Genomic DNA, 26,906 nt, shown 5'->3' with positions numbered 1-26,906 from the left:
GCACTGACAGAGCCACGTCCCGCCACGTCCCGCCCCGCATCCCGCACTGACAGAGCCACGTCCCGCCACGTCCCGCCGCATCCCGCACTGACAGAGCCACGTCCCGCCACGTCCCGCCGCATCCCGCACTGACAGAGCACGTCCACCCCGCATCCCGCCCCGCGGTACGGGCGGGCCCCAGGCAGCGCCGCGCCCCGCCCCGCTGCGCCAGGAAATGCCGCCGCGGGGCCACGGGCCTGTACCACTGTGCCGGAGGGGGAACTCGGAGGGGAGGAGATCGGAGGGGGTGTTCCCTCACCTCCCGACGGCACCGCCCGGCACCGCCCTGTGCCCTGGTAACGGAAGGTCACCGCTTGCCCCGCCCGGGCGGTGGCGGGACGCGGGCTTCGGGAAGGGCCGGGGCTGGAAGTCTCCGCTCTCCCTCCGTATCCGGGTGGTTGCTCCCGGGCGCAGCCGGACCGCCGGAGCCGGTGCCAGGCGAAGATGGCGTATCCCGGGCAGCCGGCACCCGGCGGGTTCTACCAGGGCGGGGTGAGCGGGGCCGGGGCCCGCGGGGGGAGGTGGCCGGCGGCCCGGGGAGAGCGGCGGGAGCCGGGTCAGGCGGGGTCTGCCCGGCCTCCGGCCGCCGCTCCCGCCGGGGGGGCCGCAGGCGCCGGCTCGGGGCTGCGCCGGCGGGAGAAGGGAGGGAGGAGGCACCTCCCCCGCAGCTGCTGCCGGGGGAGAAAGTCAGTGCTGAGGGCGTCACTCCATGATTTTCACTTAGGAATCAGTTTTATTTAAGGGTTTTCACACTTAATATATATTCTTCCATGTATTTGCCGTAGACATCTCTTTTGCTCAACTTTTCTGAAGTGGAAAAAAAAATTTGTAGTGCCTTAGTATTTCTTCAGCACGCCGTTTTCTGCTGGGGGTAGAATAAAACGAAACCTTGGTGAGATAGACCAGGCTGTATCTAGATCAGTCGATTGCTCCTGTGCAATGTTTTACACTGATCTGCTTACATTACAATACATTAGTATGTCAGTTCTGAAATTCAGAGTTGGTTTGGGGGATTCTTTTCATGAGGAGTTTCGTTTTTGGTTGGTTTGATTTTTATTTTTTTTAAGGCATGGTGTGTACATAAAAACGTACATTGATAAGTACAGATCCTTAACTGAATTATTGATTTAAAATTAATTTTCTTTTTTGTTTCCATAGTATGGAGGAGCTCCAGGAGGACCAGCATTCCCTGGACAAGCTCAGGATCCTCTGTATGGTTATTTTGCTGCAGTTGGAGGGCAGGTAAACTTATAAAATGTTATTTACTTATTGGATTTTTTTTTCTTCCTGGGGAATACTCTCTACCTTTGGAAGGAGAAATGCCTAGTATTTGCAGCCCCAATACCCCAGGGAGAAAAACTGATGTTTCTAGTTAAAAAAAAAATCCATAATTGTTTTACTTAGCCTATTTGCTATATATAGCTGTATTGGCCTATGTTATAGCTGTATACATACAGGAACTATATAATTTGAATAATGCTGTTAGTTTCTGCATTGTATGTGTAAATACATACATACATACACAAACATAGGGATGTATGCCTCTACTTCCTATATAGGTATATGCAGGGGATATATAGATGCATGAAGTTTTGTAACTGAGTTGTGACTCAGCTCTGGGCTGGTGAATGCTGCCAGGTTTAGGAGAAAGAAAAGAGAAACAGTGGAAAGCATGGGCTGTGGAGATGGCCTGGCTAAAAGCAGGAAATTATAACAGGAAAGAGGTCATTACATTATCTTAATAGACTCACAAATGGAAAAGCAGTCATGGATTGTGCCAACATCTGGGTTTACTGTTAACATAGAGTGATTATTCTTCTAGAGGAAAGGCTTTCACAACTTTTTTTTTTTCCTTCCCTGTCATTCTGCATTGCATTTTTAATTTCTTTCCTGTAATTTTGTGGCATGTAATGTTTTTGTATTATCATGTATGTTGCTAGAAACAAGTGCTCTTTGAACCGTATTACAGAGTTTAGGAGCAATTACGTTAGGTTTATTGAGCTGAAGTTCCGTGTTTGTTTGCCATATTATAGCTATTTATTGCACACTTGTAGGGTGTGTGCAAATCTACAATTCTGCTCTTGGATCTGCTATCCTCAGGTAGATGCAACCACAACGTGAAAATTTAAATTCAGCAATATTAGCTGATGTTCAGATTCCCAACATAACTTAGATTTTGTTCTCTATATTACTCTTTTGAATTAATAATGCATCTTGCAGTCTATATCTTACTTCGTTCTAACTGCTTATGAAAATATTTAGACCGTGTGTTTTTGTAGTAAAGGAGAACACTGGAATGACTTCTGTGTAATGAGGCCTTTCTGAGAAGGTGGAGCCCAGAGTTGAGCTCTGCTGAATATGCTGACAATTTCTCTGCCAGCTGAGATGTGTCTGCATGCAGGTGCGTCCTGGATGTGTGCCAGGAATCAGCAGCAGAGCCAGTAACTGAGGCTGGACAAATTAATGAGCTCCTATTGTAAAGAGAAAGGGAGTAGCAGCAAACAGGATACAGAACGGTGGAGAAGAGGTGGCAGGAGCTGGATCTCAGCAAAGCATAGACCATGCCCAGCTTTCTCAAGTGAGGCATGGATACTGGAAGCTGGGGAATCAGTGGGTTGATGGGTATCATCAAGTTAGCACTTAAGAATACTTAAGTTAACACTCTGAAATGCTTTCTATTTGTAGAAATCATTCCTTACTGAAATTAACTCAGTAGCTTTTTAAGTTATCCTTGGAATCTGAGGTGTCTGTTTCTGGTACCAGTGGCTGTGCAGAAGTAAAAACCCTGTAAGGAGACAGTGAGAAGTAACAGATAAATTATCAGTTGCTTTTATGGCCATCCATGCAACTCTGTAGAAAGCCACATCTCAGTTATCCATCTGTACTTACTGTAGAATTAGTATGTTTTGGTTATGGTTTGCTGCTGTGTTGTTTTTATGCCTATATAATATTTGATGTTTTATCTGAGCTTTCTTTGAAGTAGTTTACAGTAGGGATCTTGTCTTTGACTTGATGAATTAGTTTTCTTTGTTTACAGAAGAAAGTCAAAAGTATTGTTTCAAATCTTTATTCAATTGAGTCTGAATTTGTTGGAAGTAATAATTTATTTTTTAGCCTGTTTGCAAAGCTCATATGCATTGTCTAGTTTAACTTGCTTATGTTCTACTAAAAAAAACAAAAAAGACAAGCATTTTTTTGGTAATGTTAATCTTGATTACAGTCATGATTTTCTGTCTTCCTCTATTTTAAAGCTATGCAGTTCCTATTTTTATTTCAGAAGATACAAAGCCTTTGAAGAGATTAGTTACTTAATGTTAATGGCTATTTGAAATCTCTTCCCCCCCCTCCCATGAATATAAAGTATTTAATATATCTGTATAATTAGACTGATGGAGTAGATAGGAAGCAAATTTGGGTTTATCTGCCAGTAACTTTACATAGAATCAAAACATTGTTGCCTTTTTTCCAGATCCTGTCAAATATCATTGAACATAGAACTACTATTTGTCCTATAAACAATGATACTTAATTTCTGAAAATTATCAGGCTGTGCTGTTCCCATCATATCATTCAGTAGCATATCTGTTGTTGAAAAAAAAGAGCTTTCAAAAGTGGATTTAAAGAATTAGGAAAATGCTGTAGCAAACAGAATCGCAGAATATGGTGAGTTGGAAGGGACCCACAAGGATCATTGAGTCCAGCTCCTGGCACTGCTAAAGACACCCCAAGAGTCAAACCAAGTGCTCAAGTGTGTTGTCCAAATACTTCTTGAACTCTGTCAGACTTGGTGCTGTGATCACTTTGCTGGGAAGCCCATTCCAGTGCTCAGCCACTCTCTGGGCGAAAAACCTTTTCCTGATAGCCAACTTAAACCTCCCCTGACTTGGCTTTTCATCTTCTAATGCTTTGCAGAAGTGTCATCATTTTTTATGTCTACAGACATAATGTTCCATTCCTGAATGAGGTTAAATTAAACTCTGTGTGAACCAAACTTCATGTTGGGGATGTGAGGAATAAAACTTAGAACTCCACCTCCGCTTCTGGCAGCTCCGCTTATGACAACTGCTTTCCATGAATTGGCAGTTGTTTTCTCTATTTGGCCCTGAGCAGGATTTGTTGGAAGTGAGGCATTTTCCAAGCCATGTGGATAGGTATCTTTTCTGAGTTTTCTTTCAAAGTTCTTTGCTTTCTACATTTGCTTGTTCTGCTAGCAACTTAATATTAAAAAAAAAAAAAAACAGGAATTTTTATATTTGTGAGTTGTGAGGATGTCTTGAGAAGGATAACTAATTGAATGTCACTGGAAAGGGAGTGGGTACTGGGAATAAGCGGCCTGGGAGAGGGCATTAATAGCTGATACGTCTTCTGTTATCGAAAGGATGGACAAATAGATGCTGATGAGCTACAGAGATGTCTCACCCAGTCAGGGATTGCAGGAGCATATAAACGTAAGTTAATGATTTGAATAAACAAGCAAATCTAAAGCACACTAATTCTTCTTCCCTAGAAAACGTGTAGCTGTGCTTTCTGCAGAGCTGGGGTTTTTTCTTTGCATGGAAAATGGGTTTCCTTTCCATATTTTGGACATGTAAATTCTCTGTATTCAGTTTTGTGTGTCAAGGATTTGCCTTCTCAGCTTCCTTAGTTCCCCACTCTGCTGGGCTGTGGTGTTGAAGTGGTTTGTTTTGTAGTGGACAGACAGGTCTTAAAAAGATGCTTTGCTTTGGTTTGAACTGAGCTTTGATATTGACCAAAATCTGTGGCAGGACTCCTCTGCTGGGATACCTCCTGTTCAGTTTACAGCTTCTGAAACTGGCTTGCTCAAGTGGTGTCTATTGAGGGGGGAGTATAAATGACCACTTTGAAACCCAAAACTGTTGTGGATTAAGATAAGAGCAAGTTAGTTTTAAATATAACTTGAATTGCCTCCAAATTCTGTCTGTTGTCAGTTTTTCTAACAAGTAATGGCTCTTACTTGGATGAAAAATATGGTATGGCTATATACAGAGGAACCAATTAGATAATAGTTTATACATTATAATATATAATCAGTATATAATTTAAATTTATAATCTGAAATTTTATGTTTAGGTAAAACTGAAGAATATTCTCTTAACATAATTTATTTTTCCTTTTTCTTATTTTAACAGCTTTCAACTTAGAGACTTGCAGACTTATGATCTCAATGCTGGATGTATCCTTTAGTATGAAATGTAAACATTTTTGCATTATCTGAGCAAAGATGAGAGAGAGCACCAAAACATCTGGGAAATGCTTTGTGGTTTCCATTCAGCCTTTAAGTCTTGTGATCATTGTGATTGGGAAGCTACAAAACTTCATTCTCACTAATTTTAACAAATGAAGAAATAGTAAATAAATTAGGCTCTCAGTGACCAATCATGTTACAGCAAGTGGTATCCCTCTAAGCCTGGGGAACTGTTTCTCCATTGAATGCATGAACAGTCAGGTCTGGTGGCCCAGAATAAAGTATTATGTAAATCACTTGTGCTTTTCAAATAGGACAACTTTCCAATTTCTCATCCTACCTAATGAATTTTAAGCATTTGCAGTACGTCATCTGAATACAATCTAAGTCCCCCTAAATCCCGTTCCATTAATGAATCAGGTTTGAGTATCTAATGGAATGGTATATGGCAGCAGTAGGACCTGTGGAAGACTTAGATATACTGTGTAAGGTTGGAATCTTTGGAGGTTTGTTAGCCAAAACTTGAATTGAAAGTTTTGCTGCTTAAAAAGAAAAAAAGCAGAAATTAAACTGTCATCTTAAACAAACCACTTAGAATACAAGAGAACTAATATTATAACAATTTATTCTTTTGGCATCTGTTTTTATTTCAGCTATGTATTTAATTTGTTACAATTATGTAGCAGCAGGTTAAAGAAATGTGTCAACTAAAGTAGAATTCAAAAAGAGAAAAAGGCTTTAGCAGGTTTCATTGGGAAGAAGTGGGGAGATTAGGTTTTCTGACCTTAGGTTTTGGGTATTATCCAATCTGTGCCTGGAGTATGCTTTAGTTAGTTTTCTACAACAGAAATTAATAATAGTAATAATAGTAAATAATAATAATAATAATAAATAGTAATAATAGTAAAATTGTATTAATATTGGCCTTCAAGTAAGAGTTTCTAACTACAGAGAGTAGATGCTTTTTTTATTTGTTCTTTTGGTCACTTTTTGTTGGTGGTTTTGTTTAGTTAAGAAATGTTTTTCTTAGCTTTGAAATCAGAGGGATATGTCTGGCACATTGGGATTTAATGAGTTTAAAGAACTCTGGGCTGTGGTCAATGGCTGGAAGCAACACTTTGTAAGTTTTGACAGTGATGGAAGTGGCACAGTGGATCGTCAGGAACTGGAGAAAGCCTTGATGACTATGGGTAAGTTGTGAAATGTTCTTGCTTCTGACACTGACTTACACCATTTCCCAGTTATCATCCTGCAGTAACTAACACATGATATTTCCAATGAAAACGTGTTGGATTCTATTAAGTTACCTGGCTTTTCAAAATAAGACTTTTTATTTTCAAATAGGATTTAGACTGAGCCCACAGGCTGTGACTGCAATCACAAAGCGATACAGCACTCAAGGAAAGATTGCATTTGATGATTACATTGCCTGCTGTGTGAAACTCCGAGCTCTCACTGGTATGCTGGATTATAGCCTTGCTACTGTCATCCCCATAATATATTTTTATTTAATAAAACCTGTTTGTTCACTTATCTCAAGTTTAACTTTGGCATACTACAAAAGAGATTTCTATCAATAGTCTACAGACAATTATAGATCAGGATTTTTTTTAAATTCCTATTAAAAAATGGACCTTATACTAATGCAGGGTTTACTCCAGAGACTGTAAGAGTAATGTTACCAAAATTGGGAAACTTGGTTTATTAACACAACATAAAGGCTTGTATATGATACACACAAAAAATTTAGAATGGGAAATTAAGTCTTGGAATGAATTGCCGTATTCTTCATCATGTTCTCTTTCATGTGACTTGGGAAATTTTAGGGAAGTACTATACACTTTAAAAATTGTTTATTTGTAATTCTTCTTACCTGGTTTCTGTTTTCTTAATGAATTTTTGCAGAATGCTTTAGAAGAAGGGATGCAACTCAGCAGGGTTTTGTCAACTTCCACTATGATGATGTAAGTACATTTTAAAAAACCTATTAAAATTCCAGGGTAAAACAAAAGAAAAACTTAATGATTTGAGTTTGTGCCTATCTTCCCTACATATGCAGTGAGAACCCAGAAGTTCTGGGGCTTGTTGAGTATTGTCTCAGAAAGCTTTTGTGTATTTTACAGAGTTCTATAAAATGTTGTGTACTTTTTTCTGAACTTCTAACCAGTGTGGTTCAAGAAGATCCAAGAAGCTACATCACCTGCTAGCATCATTTTCTGTGACTTTTTTTTTTTTTTTTCATTTTCTGTTTTAAACCTTGGTAGGCATTTTTCCTGGAAAAGGTTGGTGGAGGTCTGGTGGATGAATCACACTCAGTCAGGCTTCTGGGTCTTGGCTTCCTAGCCACATCTGTGCAGCAAAAAGAGATTCAAGTCATCCTGGATTTGGGTGTTTTGGGGTTCTTTTTTGGAATGGGAGAGGGGAGGACCATGTGTGCTAGTTTTTGTTGTTGTTGTTGTTATCATTAAGGAGATGCTTTGCTTTATTAACTATTTGCTTATTTTCACATGTATTTTAAAGCTTTACTATTTGTGGGCTGAATTTCTTTACAGAAAAGTGTAATGACAATTGTAGGTGAAAAAGTAAAAATTTGTTCTCTGTCATACATCTAATAAGTGGTTATTCTCTTTTCAGTTCATACAGTGTGTTATGAGCATCTAAATCAAAAGGAAGCAAGCTGTGGATGATCATGATTTAACATTCCAGTTTTATGAGCATCTTAATCAAAATGAAGCAAGCTGTGGATGATCATGATTTAACATTCCAGTATGTGTTTTGCTTTGCCAAGTTCTCCAATGATTGTGTATCCCAATATTGGAAATTGCATATTTTATGAAGGCATCCCTTTTCACACATTTTTTAGTCTTGATAATGAATATGAACTACTCATGTACTGTTGTCTTTAACTTCCAATCTGTGATTATTAAAGTTGCTTTTATTTTCATAAACTTGCAATTCACTATGTATAGCTCAGATCACACAAATGGTAAGATTTTCAGTCATGTGTCTACTTTTTTCCCATGATTCATTAAAATCAGTTTCTGGAATGCAACTTACTATTTTCTGACTTAAACAGTAACATGTGTATGACTTAAGAGGATACATATTTTCTTGTCTTTGACAAGGTAAGACAGATGTACAAACTAAAAGGGATTTTGGAATGGTCATTTTGCACTGGTCTGTTAACACATCAGTAAGTTTTGGTTACTTACTTTGTCAGCTCTTTTGAAGATGAAGCCTGTGACACCATGCACTGAGTGTAAGACTACCTGCTAGAAATTCTTCTAAGCAGGGATGCAACAAAATACAGCAGAAAACTCTTCTAGCCTTGTGCCCTGGTACAGGGGTCTTTGTTCTTGTAAGATTCTTGCTTTGTTTGTGTCACTGCATAAAACACTTTTAAACATAAAAAAGCTGTGCTGTGTCAGTTTGTGCATCAACTCTCCCTTCACAGGCAGACAAACTTCAGTTACACGTAAATAAATGTTTCTATCTCCTCCACTTTAACGCCCAGCAAGTGGTCTTCGTGCCTCAATATGCCAACTAACACACAAGGGCCAAAACTCACTGGGAAAAAATTCTTGCCATGCTACTCTTTCAGATCACAGCAGTAGTTACCAATGAAAGCAGATACAGACAGGCAAGGCTTACTTGCCTGAGGCTCTTCGGGGAAAAAAACATGGGATTTTTGTTTGGTGGAGGTTTTATTGTTGCTTTTGTTGTAGGATTTTTGAGGGAAAGATGGATATTGTATGGAAAGAGGGAACAGCACAACTGTACAGAGGTAGTACAACCTTTTTTCCAATAAAATAAGTTAATGAAACTTTTGTTTATTTTGGTCACTTCTGCCTATCACAGAGGAGTGATATAAGTTGTTTTGTTGCTTGTGAATACAATGCCAGAAGAATGTTAAAAGAAGTATATTTCTTAAATATGTAGTTTAGGGCAGTTTTGGGGAGGAACCTTTGCATTAAGGAATGAAAGCAAAACTACACACCTGTGCATAAATATAAACACATATAATTATACATCATTGGAGAAATGAGCTCCTCAGAGCAGGAATCTCACTCAGATACTGTATTGTACCCTGCTTTGTGGAGATGTCTATTAAATTCAGCACTTTAGTTTCTGGGCTGTAAATTCAAAGCAGTCTCATCTTCCCTAAAGAAGCAAGTTGTACTTACTGCTTAAATTTAGAATCCTTTGGGTATTGCTTGTAGTTTCATTACAGAAGCTAGTTCTCTTTCTATCCTCATAATGAATTTCAAAGGCATAGACAGCATTATGCATTTACATTCTGATAGTACATGTCCTGTTGCATGTAAAGTGGGGAAATAGATGGAATACTACCGGAAGTATTTCTAATGGAATGACCAAAATCCATAAAGGTTTGAGTGTAGCAGCCAACATCAGTTCTGCTGCAGTTCAAACCTTTGACAGCTGATGAGGTTAGTAAGAGTGTGAAAAAAAGGCTGTTCTTCCTGTAGGGATTTGAGTAGACTATTTTGTATAAATATAGTGCTCATCCTTACAGTTCATTTTACCCTAAGAATACTAAGAGATCTTTACCAAAATGTTCATTTCCCACACATCTTTATTTCTGCTTAGTTGTGTTTCTGGTCTTGTAGTGGCTTTGCTGGGATAGAATTAATTTTCTTTATAGCAGCCTAAAGGTTCAGATTTCTAACTAATCGGCATCAATAACAGAGCAGTGTTTCAGCTGTTGCTGGGCAGTGCTTGCACAGAATCCAGGTCTTCTCAGTTTCTCACTCTGCAATCACAGTGAGTAGGCTGAGTGTGGGCAAGAGGCTGGGTAGGAATTCAGTGAGGGCAGCTGACTCAAGTGGGCCAAAGCACTCAAGACCCAAGGACCCAAAACTCAAGTTTTGCTCATTTTATTTCCCCAGGCTGAACCAGTATTTTGGCACCAGCCAGTTACCGGGCAGTGAAATGCTGCAAGAAAACAGTGTGAACCAATAGGGTTTTCTTCAGTGATCTTGTAAACATAAACCAGAGAAAACTGGAAAAAAAAAAATTTCCAAAACCAGGAGAAAATTCTGGCTTCCTCAAGGAAAAAATAGCTTTTTGTTTTACATCAGTATTTCAAAAATCCAGTGTATTCACAAGGACTGATGAGATACATCATCTTTCAAGTTTAGAGAGAAACTAAGCTAATACATAGAGATGCCAAGGAGTTAGTACAGAGTTTGCTGTCATAGCTAAAAAAAAGCCACCTGAAACCTTTGCGAATATTGCTTCCCCATTAAGAGTAGATTCAGTGGACAGATTGAATATGCAAATTACCTGCTAGAGAAACAGTTATTCTCAGAATTGATAGTTTCTCTTTCCCACAAGGCATACTGGGAAGAATACTCACATGACACCAAGTGGGGTGATTGCTCTCAACCTTTGAGCCAACCACTGGGCATGGTTTCCAATAGGTATTTTTCCTAGGTTGCCCTCAAACATGCAAACTAAGGAATAGTAATTTTAGATTTGCTTTGAGAACAGTAGGCTCCTTCTCAAAGATTTGAGAAGGTCACTGAATTCCTGTTTTCAACCTCGGAATGTGAAAAATAACATCTATATTCTTCTATTAGCCTTTTCCCATGCATGCAACATCTTTATTTTATAGAGATCTATAAAACAGAAAGTGCTAAATACAGTGACTTAGAAGAACAAAATACAGGCAACAGTCTTTGTCATTGGAAGTCACTTTACTGATGTTACAATATGTTAGTAACATTGAAAACCACAGGCATTTGTATGGATACTGTGATGCTGTTATTATTAAAAGCGAGCAGGAATTTAGAACCCCAAATTACAATTATTTGATTTTATAAAAAGCAACGTTTTGTTTAGCTACATGAAAGCCAGATTCATTCAACAGCCCAATGCCTGTAATGTTTATGACAAAAATATCACACTCAAGGCTAGAAAGTTGTAAACTGCAGTGCTTCATTTTGATGTTTGTCAAAATCTTGCGCTTTTATTACATCAGGTATGATTTTTAAGGAATTTTAACTAGCAAAGACAATGATATGATGCAACTCATTGTTTTCGCCAATACTAGCCCAGCCACACTGGTGAAACATGATTCTCCTTGCCTCTTTCAATAACGGCTGGTATGAGTGAAAAAATAGCTTTTTTTTTTACAGCAATGCCCAAGTTAAACATCAGCACAAAATGAAGCTGGCAGAGCCAGTTGGTATTACCACCCCAAAAGCTTTGCTGAAAGAACTGGTCATACAGTAAATAGTGTTTTCTCCAGCATATTAAAAATTCTGTAATGCTTTGCTATTCTGAAAAAAATATTTTGCATTTATGCAACAATAAAAATAAGTACTGTATTCTATATAAAACATTACCTATTGTAATATATTTTTATCCTTAAGAAAAGAAAAATTAGGTTATATATTCACAGTTTGAGTATGTTCTGGACTGTATTTCCAAGCGTAAAGTATGCAGAGTCTACACAGGCAGTGAGCAGGAGTTCTTGTACCAATAATCAAACTAAATGAGCATTTGCTGTTCTACAGAGCCTTACAATATTGCATGATTAGCTGCTTGCACCACTCCACTTACAAGGTCAGTCAGGCCTATGTACAGAATTTCTAACATGGTTGTAAAAATAGACTCTTCATGCTAAAGTTAGAATATATAAGGTCTTAAGGCCTCATGTTCATATTTTTTAAAACAAAAGCTTTATCTTTTTATTCAGAGGAATACAGAAACAGAAAAATAAAAGATTGTTGCTTTGACATTTTATGCTCTAGCAATTAAAAACTGTGTTGACACCTTTACTTCTCCCCTAGATAACATGTTTCTTTTTAACTGCTCTGTGCTTATTTTCCCAAATTTTCCTCATCTCATTCTGAGTTATATGGCAATTATGGCCCGTCTTAAGTAGCAGAAGTTTTTAAACAGTTTAAAGCTGGTTTAGCTGAAGTGATTTTGAAACTGGTATAGACTGGATTTTAAAGAGCTAGAACTGCCAGATCTGGCTAGGTGTGCCAAGTTTGAAGCCAGGTACATTATCTCAAGTGTGAGCAATATGTGTGCTCTGAACTTATTTTTACTGCTTGTTTTTCTTACTTGTCTGGGATAACATAGGAATGTTGACTGTTGTGCTTTTCTCTAAATACTTGCAGAAAACTCTTGTGGAATGACAAGATACTGTGTGCACAAGATGCTGTTTCCAAAGCTGCAATTTACATCAGCATCCATACTTGAGACACCAGAAATTGTTTTCGTAAGCTGACTTAGAAACTACTTGTGTCAGAGGAGATTTTTAGCATAGATTATAGAAACTGTTACTTCCTTTCCTGTTTCTGACAAAATCACACTTAAGAGAGTCCTGTCTGTATTGCAGCTATGTTTACACAATTAGCTTCACTGTTTCATTTTTTTCTTGCCTTATTAGGATAATAGTTATGTGCACACAGGAATCTTGCTCCACTGTCCAGTCATGGGATCACGACCTGCACATATTTTTGCAGTTTATTCAAATTTGTCTTCAGGAATCACAGAATATTCTGGGGAAGGGACCCACAAGGATAATCCTGTACAACTCTTAAGTGAATGACCCATAGGGGGATTGAACCTGTGACCCTGGTGTTATTAACACCGAGCTCCAACCAACTGAGCACACCAAATGTGATCCAAGTCAAATCCCATATTGCTGATACATAGGATTTGGAAGCCATGCAAATAGTGGCTCATCAGCTCATCCATTCTTGGAATTCATTGGAGACTGAAATGCTCAAGCTCTTTAAAAATGAGGTAATAACATCATCTTGTGGTTAAAAACAGTGGTTCATACAGTCCACTGTTATCCCATGACACTGATACTCAATTTAGAGAAAGAAACACATTTTCAGACTTGGAGCAAGAGAAACAGGAAACAGCTCAGCTGTTAGGTTCACAGACTCGGTAATTTAAGAGGCTTAGCCTTCAAAAATGCTAGAAGGTGAGAGAGACACAGGATGGCTGAGTCATCAAGTGGTTTTACCAGTAGTATTCTGGTTTAACCACAAGTAATTAAGCCCCAAAACAGCCGCTTGCTCAGTCCCCACCCCCAGTGGGATGGCAAGAGAATTGTAAAGGTAAAAGTGAGAAAATTTACGGGTTGACATAAGAACAATTAAATAATTAAAATTAAATAACTGTAGTAATAACAAAAAAAAAATGAAAAGGGAATTAACAGAGAGAGAACTAAAACCCAAAAAAGACAAGTGAAATGAAAACAATTGTTCACCATCAATAGACAAGTGCTCAGCCAGTCCCTGAGTTGCAGTTCTTCACTGCCAGCCTTCCCCCTGGATTGCTGCTGAGCATGGCATCATATGGTTTAGGATATCCCTTGGGTCTACTGTCCGGGCTGTGTCCCCTCTCAACTCCTTGTGGACCCCAAGCCCAATTGCTGGCGGGGCATATTAAGAGCAGAAAAGGCCTTGGCTCATTGCAAGCACTGCTCAGCAATAACTGAAAAAATCCTTGCATTATCTGCAGTGTTTTCAGCACAAATCCAAACCACAGCCTCATACCAGCTACAATTAAGAAAATTAACTCATCCCCAAGCAAAACCAGTGCAAAATCAACAAGACATGAGGCATCATCACCTGATTATAGCACAAGCAAAAGAACACAGAATCATTAAATGGTCTGGGTTGGAAGGGACAATAAAGATCATCTCGTTCCAACCCCTCTGCCATGGGCAGGACTTTCCATTAGACCAGGTTGTTCAGAACACCATCCAACCTGGCCTTGAACACTTCCAGGGATGAGACATCCACACCTCCTCTGGGCAACCTGTGCCAGTGTCCCACCACCCTTAGAGTAAAGAATTTCTTCCTAATACCTCATTTAACCTACTATTATTAACAGTATTGGGAAGACCCTATCCATAGTGTGGAAAGGTGACCAACTTAGCGGCTCTCTGATGTCAGCCAACTCACAGAGGCTGTTAGTGGATGAATATTTCATGAAAATTCTTTTCAGTAGAAGTGAAAAGGGGATGGAAGAGAACAGGAGCTCACTGAGTTTTACACTGGAGTGTGAGAACTTTGCTTACAACTAGCTACAGGATTTGATGTCAGAGCAAGTCCTAAGGGCTAACTGAAGAGTATATCCTTTAGGATTATGGAATCTTATCCTTCTTTCACATTACATTCTATCCATTAATCAATTCATTAATGAAGTTACAGCAAATTTGGTCAGAATTTGTAGTATATGCATGCCTATAATAGTGTATGTAGCCATTCTTACCTCTGGTTTTCAGTTGTTGCATTAGCATTGACAAGTCCAATCAGTCCAAAGCAGAAATAGGGATTTGAGTAAGAGGATTTCAGTACACTAACTATTGTCACAATTTCTTTCTGATTTTAATTCAGAATATACCTCAAAGGTTCACTTGTTCAATAGCACAATCAAAATTATTTCATGAGCACATGAGGTCAGCAGGTTCAACATCTCATAAATCAGGAACTCTTTAAATCATTTGGAAGAAGCCGTCTTTGAAGTCAAGTCACACATCAGGTGACTGGCAAGTTGTGACTTTAGTCACAATTTAAGCAAAGATAGGCTCTATAAAATTAACAATCTTCTTGAATCTACTTACTTAAATATAACAAAACTATATGTAAATTATCAGTCACACCCATCTCTGGTATATTGCCTGACATTACTAAAATTCTTAAGTCAGCAAATCCAGACTTAGTAGGTAAATCTTTACTTGTTAAACTGTGGCATCATTGTGCAGCATTATTTTTAGATACAATCTCAATTTTCCAGTCTCCATCAGTTAGTCACATTAATTTTATTATAAATAACACAAGATTCTTCTCCCACATTGAAATACATAACGGTAACTTAAGTATATCTCATCCTGCCGATCCTATGCTCATATAAACAATTACTTCTAGTTGAGAACTGATGGCTTTCTCACTTCAACAGGCATGTACAGCATAGTTGGCAACAACTAGTTCATTTATTAAAATAAAACCAAAATAAAAGCATGAGTCTCAATGAGTCAAAATGTCTGAGCTATATTAGTGACAAGTACTCTATTTTAGTCTGGATGAGGTATTATACAGCAGTTTATATTGCTATTGCCAGCATAACTAACTACAGTGGATAAAAATATTTGCAATCTTCAAGGTTATTAATCTGGCAGCTTTCTAACATACTACACTTTAAAAGTAGGAAATGACAGCTTTGTAAGCAAACAACTTCTCTGTCCAACCTCCACTGGCTTGGGAGGCTCACACAGCCCTGCCAGTTCAGGTCTCCCAAGTTACCAACCTGATGCAAAGTTCTCTGCAGAAGAATTTTGCCAGAACACAAGTCCTGTGATATTCTCATGCTAGACCACCAAAGTGAAAGTCAACATTTATTTAACTTAAACTTAGTGCCCAGAACTAGACTTCCAGTCACTACATATCTCCAAATGTGAGGGTGATTGTTAAAGGTACACTACACACATAAGTGTATCATCACATGCTACAAATGAATTATACCAAAACAAAAGAAGCTGGAAGTACATACTACATTGAAATACAGTCAGGAGGGCCATTTGTTTGCAAAACAAGAAGCTATGAACATAGCAGAAAGAGCCTGCATGTTATGTCCAGTCCTGTCTGCCAAATCTTGCTGCTTCTTGGTAAGGCAAAATGGAAAGGGGAGAGTAAACAGTGGTAAATATAAGATATGCACAGAAATCTAATGGGATCATTCAAAACTACAAGCCAGTTTGTATCCAAAAAAAATACCATAAAAGGCACATGTGAACAGTCCAGTTACTAAAGACAAAATATGAATATGGGAGGGAAAACCAGCTTCCAGGCGACAGAGTAATACAGCGATGATCGGGTTATCATAATGTCCTAATGTGGGTGAACCTCTTGAGGGTCCTGCTCAAAGTCCAGTGAAATCAACAAAAGACATATTGATTTCAAGTTATGGCTCAGACCCTAATTTCATAAGCTACATGCTATCAACTATCTTTAATCCAGATAGCTACACTCAAAGGAAATCTTTGCAAAAAAATATTCTTCAGTGCTGATTGATAGATTTACCTTTCACAAAAATGCAGAATCTTTCCCTAAAGCAGTTACAAGTGACTCTCTCTTTCCAGATGGTCAGTCTGCACCCACTTGTGCTCACTGGTGTTTGTCATTTTCCAAATACTTACCAGAACCTGTTGACTGTGAGAAAATCATTTGAATGCCAAGGCAAATATATTGTCATAATCCAACATACAGCCTGATCATAAAATATAGTGTTTCTAAAAATCTTACATATTTTACAGCTGCCAACATCTTTAAACATTTCTTAATTTAATCTTACATATCTCTGACTTTATTGAGAGACATAAAAGTTAAAAAAATACATTAAAAGGCTGCAAGTGTTGGGTTCACCTACTAAAGAAAATACATGAAAGAGGTAGAAGATTCAGAAACACCATAGATGTTCCCATTACAATAATATCTAATTAATCATACAGTTGTTGGGTAGGGTATTCAACTGCACCACAGAGTCGGGTCTTTTTTTCTGCAATGGTACTACCTGAAGTTAAAAAGTAGTCAGTTTTGGAAAACTAGAGAATTATAAACTGATTTAATATGGTCCAGTTTCTCACTAACTGAAAATTCCCAACCAGAAGGCATTTGCTTTACAACAACCTTTAGAAGTCTTGGGTGTTAGAAATACAACCATCAACTTACAGACAAGATTAACATGGTAAAGAGTTGTTCCCCCCCCACCCCGTTCTTTTTAAGCTAAATTCACTTGTGCTCAGTTTAATGCCCCAGAAAATTGTCAAGGGGGCTTCAGGGGCAGCAAGCATAGCATTCAAGTGCGTGGTAAATGCGATTCCAGTAATGAATAAAAGTTGAAAGACAGCAATGAAACTGGCCACTTGCCCAGCACTGTTATTATCTAGTGCAGTGAAATTATTATGCTTCTCATAAGCCTATGCCTTGCCATCTAAAACAGTGACTGAAATTTTCTATCAAAAATACACAGCAACTCTCACAGACAGACTTCACATCACCACATCCTGAATTGACTACTTAGAAGTATTCCCAAATGTCCAGTAAGTTTGGGCTGCACATGACTTAAAGACTGTTGTCTGCTGAATCATTCTTGATTACACCTGTGAGAGGATACAGTGGTTATCTTACTAAACAAGGGATTTTGGCTGGTTCCTTTTATGATGATTTAAGACAAAGTGCTGCTGTACTGGTTTCCGCAGTCTGCTGTACAATTGAGATTGTCAAGACAGTATAAGATGCTGAAAAAGTTGTATAGATTTTGGTCAAACACCAGTTTCTGAGAGACACATTTTTACAGTACTGTACTTTCTGTATTTCCAAGGATGTCTGCTCATAACATTAGAAAAATCTGAAGTGTGATGATGTTAGTCATGACTGTTCCTTTAGGCATTTGGCAAAATACACATACATATAACAGCTATTTTTGACATTATTGAATGTTTACATACATATATACAATCTGTATACTGAGATTATAAACATGTAAGGTAAAAAAAAAAAAGATATAATCTTTGTTTGTTTGCCATTTGTGTCAAATAGTTGCCTTTGAAAGCTTGAAATCCTGTCACAAAAAAAAATCCTATATTTCTTACTCCTGCATGCTAATCTCTACTACAGTATGTTGTTTTTCCCTTACATGTGGAAAGTAAAGAACACAAGGTTCATGCATACAGCATACTAGTTTACATCAGCTGGGCTCTCTGTGAGGCACATTCCCAGTTCCACTCTGGTCTGACTCAGGACTGCAGTAAATCAGAGAAAAACCTCTCTTACACAGGACCGGCAAATGGACTGCAGTTGGGATTCTAGGTCACCATGCGGAACAGCCTTGTCACTTCTGGGCTAATTATTCTCTCTCAAAGGATATGATTTCGGTTGTTCATCAAATCCATAAAATACAAGTCAACAAAAAAGAAAGAAAGAAAAAAAAAAGACTGTTTTTTTCCTTTCCACATGACAGGAGGTTATCACTGCGATATCACGGGCACCTCTGTTGATCTTTCGAATTGTCTGAAGAGCAGATGAATGTGCAGTGACTCAGTGATGCTGAGTTTCTATAAAATCCAAAGTAAACAGTTCTGATGTGACCCCAGGAAAACACTGCAGCTAGATGGATGTCTCCCATAGCTGGAGAGGGGGAAAAGGAACACAAATACACATTGAACACCAAGATAAAACAGGCTGTCGCCCAAACAGTGCAAGGAACTTGTCTGGGGAGCTGCATCTACATCACTTGGGTCACCACATCTCCTCCCAGCCTCTGGTGGGTATGTGTTCACCAAGTGAGCAGACAGTCTTGAGCATTTCAGCACAAGCATGGTAAAGGCTGTTTGCAGTCAGCATAGTAAATGCCCATGGGCAGGAGTTCAGTCTTCTTTTTGAAAGAGTCAGTGTAGCATCAAACTTGTACTAGATAGCTTTTACCTTAGAGTTACACTAATATTAGTGGAGAGATAACTTCCCATTTTCATCTGCCTAACTCTGCTCAGAGCAGTATGACTTCCTGCTGTGGGTTTGAGCTGCTGCCAAAGCAGCTCCAGGGCTGAGACACATCAGTACAGCCCAGATTCCAAGCTGCCTTGGGAGACCCTGTGCTGCACCTCACACAATCTTCTGCCCCAAGCAGCACTGGGGGAGCAGCTTGCAGGTTCCCTCAACACCACTCCATTCTTTTTTTCTTGAAAAAAAAAGGACAGAGAACAGTGATGAGAATCTCATCACCATCAGCAATATGAACCAAGGGTATTGCAAGTAAAGCTCCTAAAGTAAATTTCAGGACTTTTTTGCTTATTCAGATACCTGCTATGTCTGAATTGACACAAAGGAAATAAAAGCCTTTTGGAGCAGCTGGAAATCTCTCCATATGAGGTGTTACTATCCACCACACATTCCAGCAGCTCCTGGTCATTCCAGGAAGACCAGGGTGGGCTCCCTCCAGCCCTGCAAGCACTCCGCATGCTGCATAACTGGAAATTTTTACATTTCCATAAAGCTGGGAGGCAGCTATCCCCACAGCCTGAATGAGAGTTGCTGGGAGAAGGGATAAGAAAGGAGAGCCAAATACACTACTTGCTCCAGGGCTGCCTGTACTCTGCAGCCCAAAGGCTGTCCAGGGCACATTTTCAGCTCGAAATAAGAAAAGTAGTGAAATCTGGGCTTCAGGGCAGCTTTATGAGCAACCTGACAAGCTGCCTGTAAACACAGCTGTCAAGGTCTTCATCACTGCCAGCAGCTCAGCAGCTTCAGAACTTCAGCGTGCAAAGGAAATGCCATTCCAGCTCTCCTTGTTGGTCAAAGGTGTTGATCTGCCACAGTTTCCTTTTGAAAAACTACCAGTAAATCAAGACACTGGTGAAATGCAGAGAGAAGAGGGACACATACCCTGGCACTTTGCCTGTTGACTTTTTTCTCTTCATCAGGAAGTGGTGGCATCGGGTAAGGGTATTTTCTGCTGGAAGCAATAGATCCAGTGGATGAAGACGGAGACTTTGCAGGAGACAGTGTCCTGAGATGTTGAAACACATAAAATAAATGTGATGTCTTTGCATTCTAGCACTGCAACAGCAACTGCCATTACTCTGAAGCTTGGTTCAGAGCCAAGAATATAGCTTATTATTAGCTCAATATCAGGGGGATAAAATTGCTTGATCAGTAGTCTTATAATTTCATTATATGAATAAAGGTATTTAGAGATTTCAGGAACACTGGAAGAAAAAAATTTGCTACTTCTTAATAGAATTGTATAGCAAAAATTATTTCTTAAACTGTTTTACATGGTACCGTAATTAATCATTATAAAATTATTTAAAACAAAATCTGCAATTGAATAAATACAGAACTAAAATATAAACATGGTATAATAAAGCCTAAATAGAAACAGTAATTGTATAAATACAAGCTGAACAAATGTCTTCTCCCAGTGACTAAATGGCAATTATGTGTCTTTATGCATATCTTACACATCTCCTAAATTGATACAAACATAGCAAATAAATATATTATTTTTGTAACATTAATTTACACAAATGCATGCATTTGGAGGCCAAACTGTTAGTTGTGAAGTAACAAAGGCATATACAAAGTGCTAATAACAAATTGTTATACATGCAAGCATCATACAGTGCATATTGTTCCAGCCAAAGAAAGAGTCTGATGAGAATATACAAAAATGGACTGATTAGTCAATGGCAATCAGCATTTCTGTACAAGGTGAGTAGAGTAAGCAGGAGCAAGTAAATGTTTGTATCACATGAAAGGCATTTTTTTTCATGTCAATAAGGCAACAGCACATTATTGACTGAAATTTTATACCCAAGAAAAACTCTTATGCTTCTGTTTTGAGATTCTGCACTTTTCCCACTTGAGAGGTTCCTATCAGGCTCTAAATCTAGGTAGAGTAAAACAGAAAAAAGCCTCAAAGTAGAAAAATTGAGCTATCCTGGCCACCTTGTTCTCTTGTGCAGACCAAGGGCATTCACCACACGAGGCCTCTTAATACTGCAGGCACATCACTCAGCCCTCCCTGAGCACTGCAATCTAGTATCTTCTGAGTTAATGTGTCCCTGAAGATGGAAAGTTTCCATAACAATAAGTGAAATTTATTAACCTTTAAATAATTGTACTTTTATTTTGGAGTATTGTATCATTTTGTTGTGTCTGTAGCTCCCTACAATAGCAGATTCTGTTGCCTCCCATACAAACAATGACTGATGGTAGCCACAAGCAACAAGGTGTCAATGGAAATTATATGATGAGAGCTCTCCACTCTGGCTCATGATCCTCTAACGCCTCATGTGGTAGCCTCTAAGTTCAACAGTACTTAAGAGATCTACATTGATACAATTATCCAAACATGGAAGCATACATCTTCAGTAGCTGCACATTGATCACCCATTAAGATGAACTGGACATACATCAATGTTTTCAGGAAGAAAAACCCTGAAACAGTTACTGCAGTATAAAACAAGGTTTTAATATGTCCGACATCATGGATCTGGGCACCAAACTGTGCATGCAAGAAAACAGGTTAATTTAAAAAAAAAATTCCAGGGAAAGGTTGTCAACAGTGCCCTGCTGTTCACTATCCATACAAGTCCTCTCATCTCTGCCCCCACTTGGACTATCACTAATAAACTATTTGTGGCTCTAGAATGAAGAATATAAGGAAAAGAGGGAAGGGGGAAAATAAGGAGAGCAGATTTTACATATCATTAGTAATCCAATTATTCACAAATTTTACCCCATTGCTGCAGTATAATTTTAAGTTTTCATTTTAAAATTTGTACTTGGAGATCAGAAACAAGGAACTGGGCTAGTGGAATCTGACTTGGCAAGCCCTATCAGAAAGCCATTTATAAGGTAGCACAGCCCAGGGGTGTGGCACAGAATGAAGGCATCTCCTATCTTTTTCACCACACCAGGCATGACACTTCCAACACACCATAGGCTCTTCACATTTTAGATACTCTAAGAGAAGGCCACAGTGAGAGGAAAAGCCACGGCCAATCTTCCTGTCCATCCATCTGAGCAGGTGACCCTGGAAGGAGTAAAAATCCCCAGAAGGATGGGGCATCTTGAATATTTTCCCTGCACATGCAGGTTCTCTGACCAGGATCCCTAACTGAGCCTTTCAGCCAGGAAGCTTGGCACCATAACTCAAACACAATGCTGCCTTTTCCAAAGATTTTGAAGGCCAAGCCTCCAATGTAGCTGCCTACATATCCTTATTCTCAACCCCACTTTGCACTGTCTGCTCACCTGCAGTTTGCACATCTAACTGATGTGAGCTTTGCAGCTCAGCTGCACCTGCAACACTGCAGCCAATACGTTGAGAATGCAGTTGCACACTTAGAGAAATGACCTTGCCCTCCCCTCACAGGGCCTCACCACTTATTTTTGTTATAGAGTTACGTGGTGGTTTTTCTCATCTTTAGTGACAACTACTGAGACCGTGAGCATACACGACTCAGCATATGCTCGCAGATCTTACAGTATGTTTTCTGTGATAAACAACATTGTTTGAGGTGGTTTTGATCACCTTTCAGGTTGTGCCCTGCAATTGTGTATGTGCTGTGTATCCCAGATTTACATATACTTTAAATGAGAAAGGTCATGTCTGGCTCTTTCTCATTTACAGGATGGAGAGACAGCATTCAGGGACACTTGCAGGTAATGCTGGGGTAAAAGATAGGAAAACTTGGCAGTTTTGGTCAAGGGTGGGATCCACTTAGCTTTCACTAGGGTTTCAGTTCTCCTGCAATCAAGTCCATTAGCTTTCATGCCAAATGTTGCTTCCAGCTGAAACTTACACAAGAAACCAGTACACACCAGGACAGAGATTCAGAGGTTTTACTGCCAACCCCAAATGAAGTCCCTGCAGCCTTGGGCCTACCTGCTTGGCCTCTTTGTCCCTAAACAGCAAATGTTGGTCCACAAGAAACAGTGCAAAATGTGTCACCTGGTCACATAACTAAACATCTTGCAATTTTGAGTGTCATTTTAACAGAACTCAAGGCAGGTGGCCCTGACAGATCTGAACTGTTCATGAACTGTGAGTGATTCTCTTTTGCAGACTGAAATAAAGTAATGAAATTCAATTAACATTCAACCTGGTGAAAGCATTGAAAGCCCATATATAGACCCTATCAGCCTAATCTGACCTGTGCTGCTGTGGATTCAGCTCTTTGTATGACATCATCAGCCTAGATCCTACATTAGGAAGTTAGGATCTTCTAAGAACACTGGTGTGGCTAAACATCTTAAAGTAAGTTCCTTTTTAAAGCCACAGACGTGCACACATGTCCTCAGAAAGAGCAGCAGCCGAGGGGAGAGGAGGCTCATGGAGGGGCTGCAGAAGAGACAATGATTATGGCTTGAGGTGTCACTTGGAGCAGTGAACTATGCCTCAGAAGCAGGCACTCACATGCTTCAATGAACCCTTCTCCCTAACTCTTGAAACAAAATCCTGATCCTACTGACATCAGTAGGCATTTTTTCATTGCCTGCTAAAAAAAACCCAGTATTTTGCTTTGGTTGTAATAGGGAAAATAGGTTGTTTGTTTTTTACTTTAAGCACAGTCGAGAGCTGCCTCAGCAAGAGCAGCTTGCCTAGGGCTGGTCACGGCTCTGCTTCAGCTGGATGCTCAGAAAAGAAGGTAATGGAGATGGTCAGCTGAAGAGGAACTGAGAAAAAAATCAAGGGCACAAAAGCACATTAGAAATAGGAGGGAAATGGCAGCCTACTGTCTCCTCCTTCCATGCCCCTTCTCAATGCCCTTCTGATATGGGACAGCCATTTTCCTTCTGGTTACGTGCTCTGGGTCTCCATCTAAAAAAAGCCTTTGTTTGTAAACCACTTTTGTGTTTAAATAATTCATAAAATATAACTCATTGTAAATACTTGCATTAAATCAAATGTAGGTGGCTCAATGCTTTAGAAGGTGCCTTCTAGTCTTTTTTGTTTATAATTATCTCCAGAAACGTCATGTTTGGGATTTCTGGCAGTTTGTTCTCTGATTCCATCAGGGCTCCATCAAGTCTTTCAGATTCAGTGAGAATTCTGAGTAATCCTTAATAATATTTCAGAAGGTCAGCCTGTGCAGTGGACATTGTAATTGGCAGTAACAAGAATAAGCAGTAGTAGCGCATTCATAAAATAATGTTCCTTACAGCAAAGCTAAAATCAAGGTGAAGCTACCTGCCTGATTTTATTGCTGAGGTTATGTGGTTATTGTCTGGCACACAAAATTAAAATCTAGACTAGATATTGAACAAGAAAATGAGAGTTCTCTTCACAGATCTTATTTTCTTAAAGATAGGAATCCCACACTAGGGAGATTTCTGGTGCCAGAGACACCAGATGCTATTTTTACTATCATAATAAAAAGCAATTATATAGAAATACCCATCCGACTTGTAGACTACAAAAACTTACTAGGAAATCAGGTATTAGAGAGACAAATTATGATTTATACAGGGTTTTTTAAGTAGATGGAAAAAATCTTGGTGATGATTAATATCCCTATATTCTGAAAATTTGCAACTTTCCTAGAAAGTGTTTTTTGTAATTTTTCCTTATTCTATTTCAGCTCTTCCTACAACATCACCAGTCATCAGCATAGTATTCCTAAAACTACAGGGAAACAAGCAAAACAGCAGTATTACTTTCAGAGCACATTTAAAAGAACAGAGAAATCAAAGACAGTTAGCGACATGAAAATTACTCAGCTAAATATCTGGTGTAAATGCCTTATCCTGGGACTCTGACTCAAAAATAAAGTACCAGCTGCACAGTCTGACTTCAGCCTGACACTCTAGTTTATCAAGTAAGATCCGCTTTGTTCTGTTTGTGAATCACTTCACAGGCCCAGGCTCAAAACTCAGCCACAAGATGTTCTGACACAACATTCTTAAGAATAGTCTTTTCCTGTCCATACTATCATTAAGCAAAATTGCATCTGATTTTTGTGGAGAAACTGTTAGTTCAACCTCTTGTAAAGCCACAGCAACTCATCTCAGGAGATCTGATCTTCCATGTGTCTGCAGAATACTTCCCCATGATTACCTCATTTAATTAGGACAATACAGATTTCTAAATTTATTCTAGTTGCACTCTGATTTCTAAGGGTAACTGCTGCAGGCAGTGATTAGTAAGCTTCTGTGGTGCAAAAAAATTGATTTATGTTTCATCTCTGCTGATACGTAGCCTTTAAAACTCACATGGGTCAGCTTAATCCTCATCTACATGCCAAAAATGCTTGGTTTATCTCAAATACAATTAGAAATATGACTCATTCAGTGTAACAGCTGAATACCCTCAGGGGCAGGGCACACTCCCATCAATTTAATCTAGTTACTAAATAAAAATACACTGATATTAAAAAATGAAAACCAAATTATGAGTAAGAAAACAGATTTTTAACCCTGTTTAACTAAACCATTTCAAGTGTATTAAACCTGTATTAAAACAGTGCTATCTTCATATTACATCAATGTCTTTGTTTATGGCTACTACAGGGCTTCTGATATGAAAACCCTGAAAGACAGCTATGGGGTTATGTTATGGTGGGCAGCTCTTGACCTTGCCTGAACAATAAAGGTCAAGAGGCTATATTTAGAAAAGGTTTTGGTAATAAAACACACCTCAATTCTTATGTGAATTTGCCTAATTTCAGCTTCCAGTGACCTTTGGTCATTATCAGTCTTAGTTTGGAAATCTAAAGGAACCCCCACACACAGAGATTTTGCTCCATATGCAGTGATGTGGACTTCCTGGTGCTCCCTTAAACTGAACAGCCTAAGGTTCTCCAGTCCTTTCTGTGGTTTTTCTGGACTTAGATCTCCCCAGTTCTAGAACGTGCTTGATGAACTGCAGACACCAGACCTGGACCCTGTATCCCAGCCCTGAAACAACCAGACTCACAATACTCCCTGCTGGAATGTTCAAGTACCAAGACCTGTCTGATACCAACTGGCACAATCAAAACAACCTCCTGTAAGCCTTGGATTCTTGCATCAGGGATCTCTTCTCCCTTTTCAGGACTGAGATCAGGGCTGACAGGCTAAAGTTTACTCATTTTTCCTAATTGTTCACTGGAAACCTTTCCTGCAGCTTACTCTGTCTGTGATTAATAAGGTGTTGAAAACAAACAGAAATGGTTTAAAAAGTAACAATTTTATGGTGTTTTAAGACTTTGGGACATTTTTAGCTCTAAAAATGACAAAATTCCTACCCCGCCATTTAATGTCTGTCAGTGTTACTATTGCAATAAAAGTGTTTCATTAGTACCCTGTGATACAACTCCCATCACATTTTTTTCCCCAAATGCACACTGCACACATTTAGTGCACATTTCTGCCCTGTTGCACTATTATTAGGTCTACTTGTGTAGCAAAATTATTAAGATTCTATTTACTTGTTCTTACCATCCTTCAGCCAAACTGTTTTGGCTGAAGATTTTGCTTATTATTGTTTTGATTTGTGTTTCTGTAACTACCCTTATAGCTTACAGCTTCATGGATTTTGTTCATGCTTTATGTTATTTGTCAGAAATTGTCTTCCATTCTCTCCTAATTCTCTCCTATGCTGGCTCATTTCTTCAGCTGATGCAGAGGTCTGTCTCAGCTGTGGGACTGTGTCTTTTGGGAATATACTGCAACATTCTCAGTCTCTTGATTCATGTCCAACAGGGGCCCAGCCTCATGCATGCTTTTTCTCTGTAACTTGGAATGTACCAGATAATGCACACTTTTCCCTTTCAAAAATAAGTTATAGTTTTGGTTGAACCCTACCTCACTTGTAACAGATGTGTAACAGTTTGACAATTAGAGCACAGAGTATATTCTCATACATTTAGTTTTCCAATTACAATATATAAATTATTTCATTGCAGGCTGAGGGTAAAATACCACTACATTTTAGACTGTTTTCATTTAAATTTTAGTATGCACTATATAAAACAGTAGGTAGAATGTATTATGAAACCACTTGCTTCAGTAAATTAACAATCTATTTAAGTTAATACTATTTTATTAGTGATAAATATGTCTCATGCCCAAAAACACTATTTGGCATAAAATGATGAGAAAGCTACTACAAGCTATAGATG

At 38.9% G+C, this 26,906-nt stretch overlaps 2 protein-coding genes across 5 annotated transcripts in view; one reads left to right on the top strand and one right to left on the bottom strand.

Moving 5' to 3' along the window:
- The first annotated feature begins 390 nt into the window (after positions 1-390).
- SRI (sorcin) lies at positions 391-8,752 on the top strand. The gene is made up of 8 exons (XM_053986101.1): positions 391-531; positions 1,198-1,281; positions 4,418-4,487; positions 5,190-5,233; positions 6,288-6,435; positions 6,590-6,703; positions 7,151-7,209; positions 7,880-8,752. Exons 1-8 carry the CDS (start codon positions 484-486, stop codon positions 7,904-7,906), a joined length of 594 nt encoding a protein of 197 aa, XP_053842076.1. The 5' UTR covers positions 391-483; the 3' UTR covers positions 7,907-8,752.
- The window catches only part of ADAM22 (ADAM metallopeptidase domain 22), a 68,621-nt gene continuing 44,441 nt past the window's right edge, over positions 2,727-26,906 (bottom strand). For 3 of the 4 annotated variants that reach the window (XM_053985526.1, XM_053985673.1, XM_053985447.1), the window contains exons 26-27: positions 19,681-19,804; positions 2,727-2,824 (exon numbers count right to left, since the gene is read on the bottom strand). In XM_053985526.1, coding sequence (XP_053841501.1) covers positions 2,765-2,824; positions 19,681-19,804 — 184 coding nt within the window. In that variant the 3' untranslated portion in view covers positions 2,727-2,764. Of the gene's footprint in view, positions 2,825-15,043; positions 18,427-19,680; positions 19,805-26,906 lie in introns of those variants that run through there. The other variant, XM_053985600.1, reaches the window with a different exon arrangement.

Source organism: Vidua macroura, chromosome 1, assembly GCF_024509145.1.
Source record: "Vidua macroura isolate BioBank_ID:100142 chromosome 1, ASM2450914v1, whole genome shotgun sequence".
In the NCBI taxonomy this organism is placed as follows: Eukaryota; Metazoa; Chordata; class Aves; order Passeriformes; family Viduidae; genus Vidua; species Vidua macroura.
The sequence above is the reverse complement of the archived record's forward strand: the minus strand, read 5'-3'. Positions and strand labels throughout refer to the sequence as shown.

What these genes read in the sequence shown, in the direction of transcription:
- SRI (XM_053986101.1), top strand. Translation starts at nt 484, where the DNA reads ATGGCGTATCCCGGGCAGCCGGCACCCGGCGGGTTCTACCAGGGCGGG. An exon ending in GATTGCAGGAGCATATAAAC is followed by an intron (nt 4,488 to 5,189) that starts GTAAGTTAATGA and finishes TTATTTTAACAG; the next exon opens with CTTTCAACTTAGAGACTTGC. An exon ending in TTATGATCTCAATGCTGGAT is followed by an intron (nt 5,234 to 6,287) that starts GTATCCTTTAGT and finishes CTTTGAAATCAG; the next exon opens with AGGGATATGTCTGGCACATT.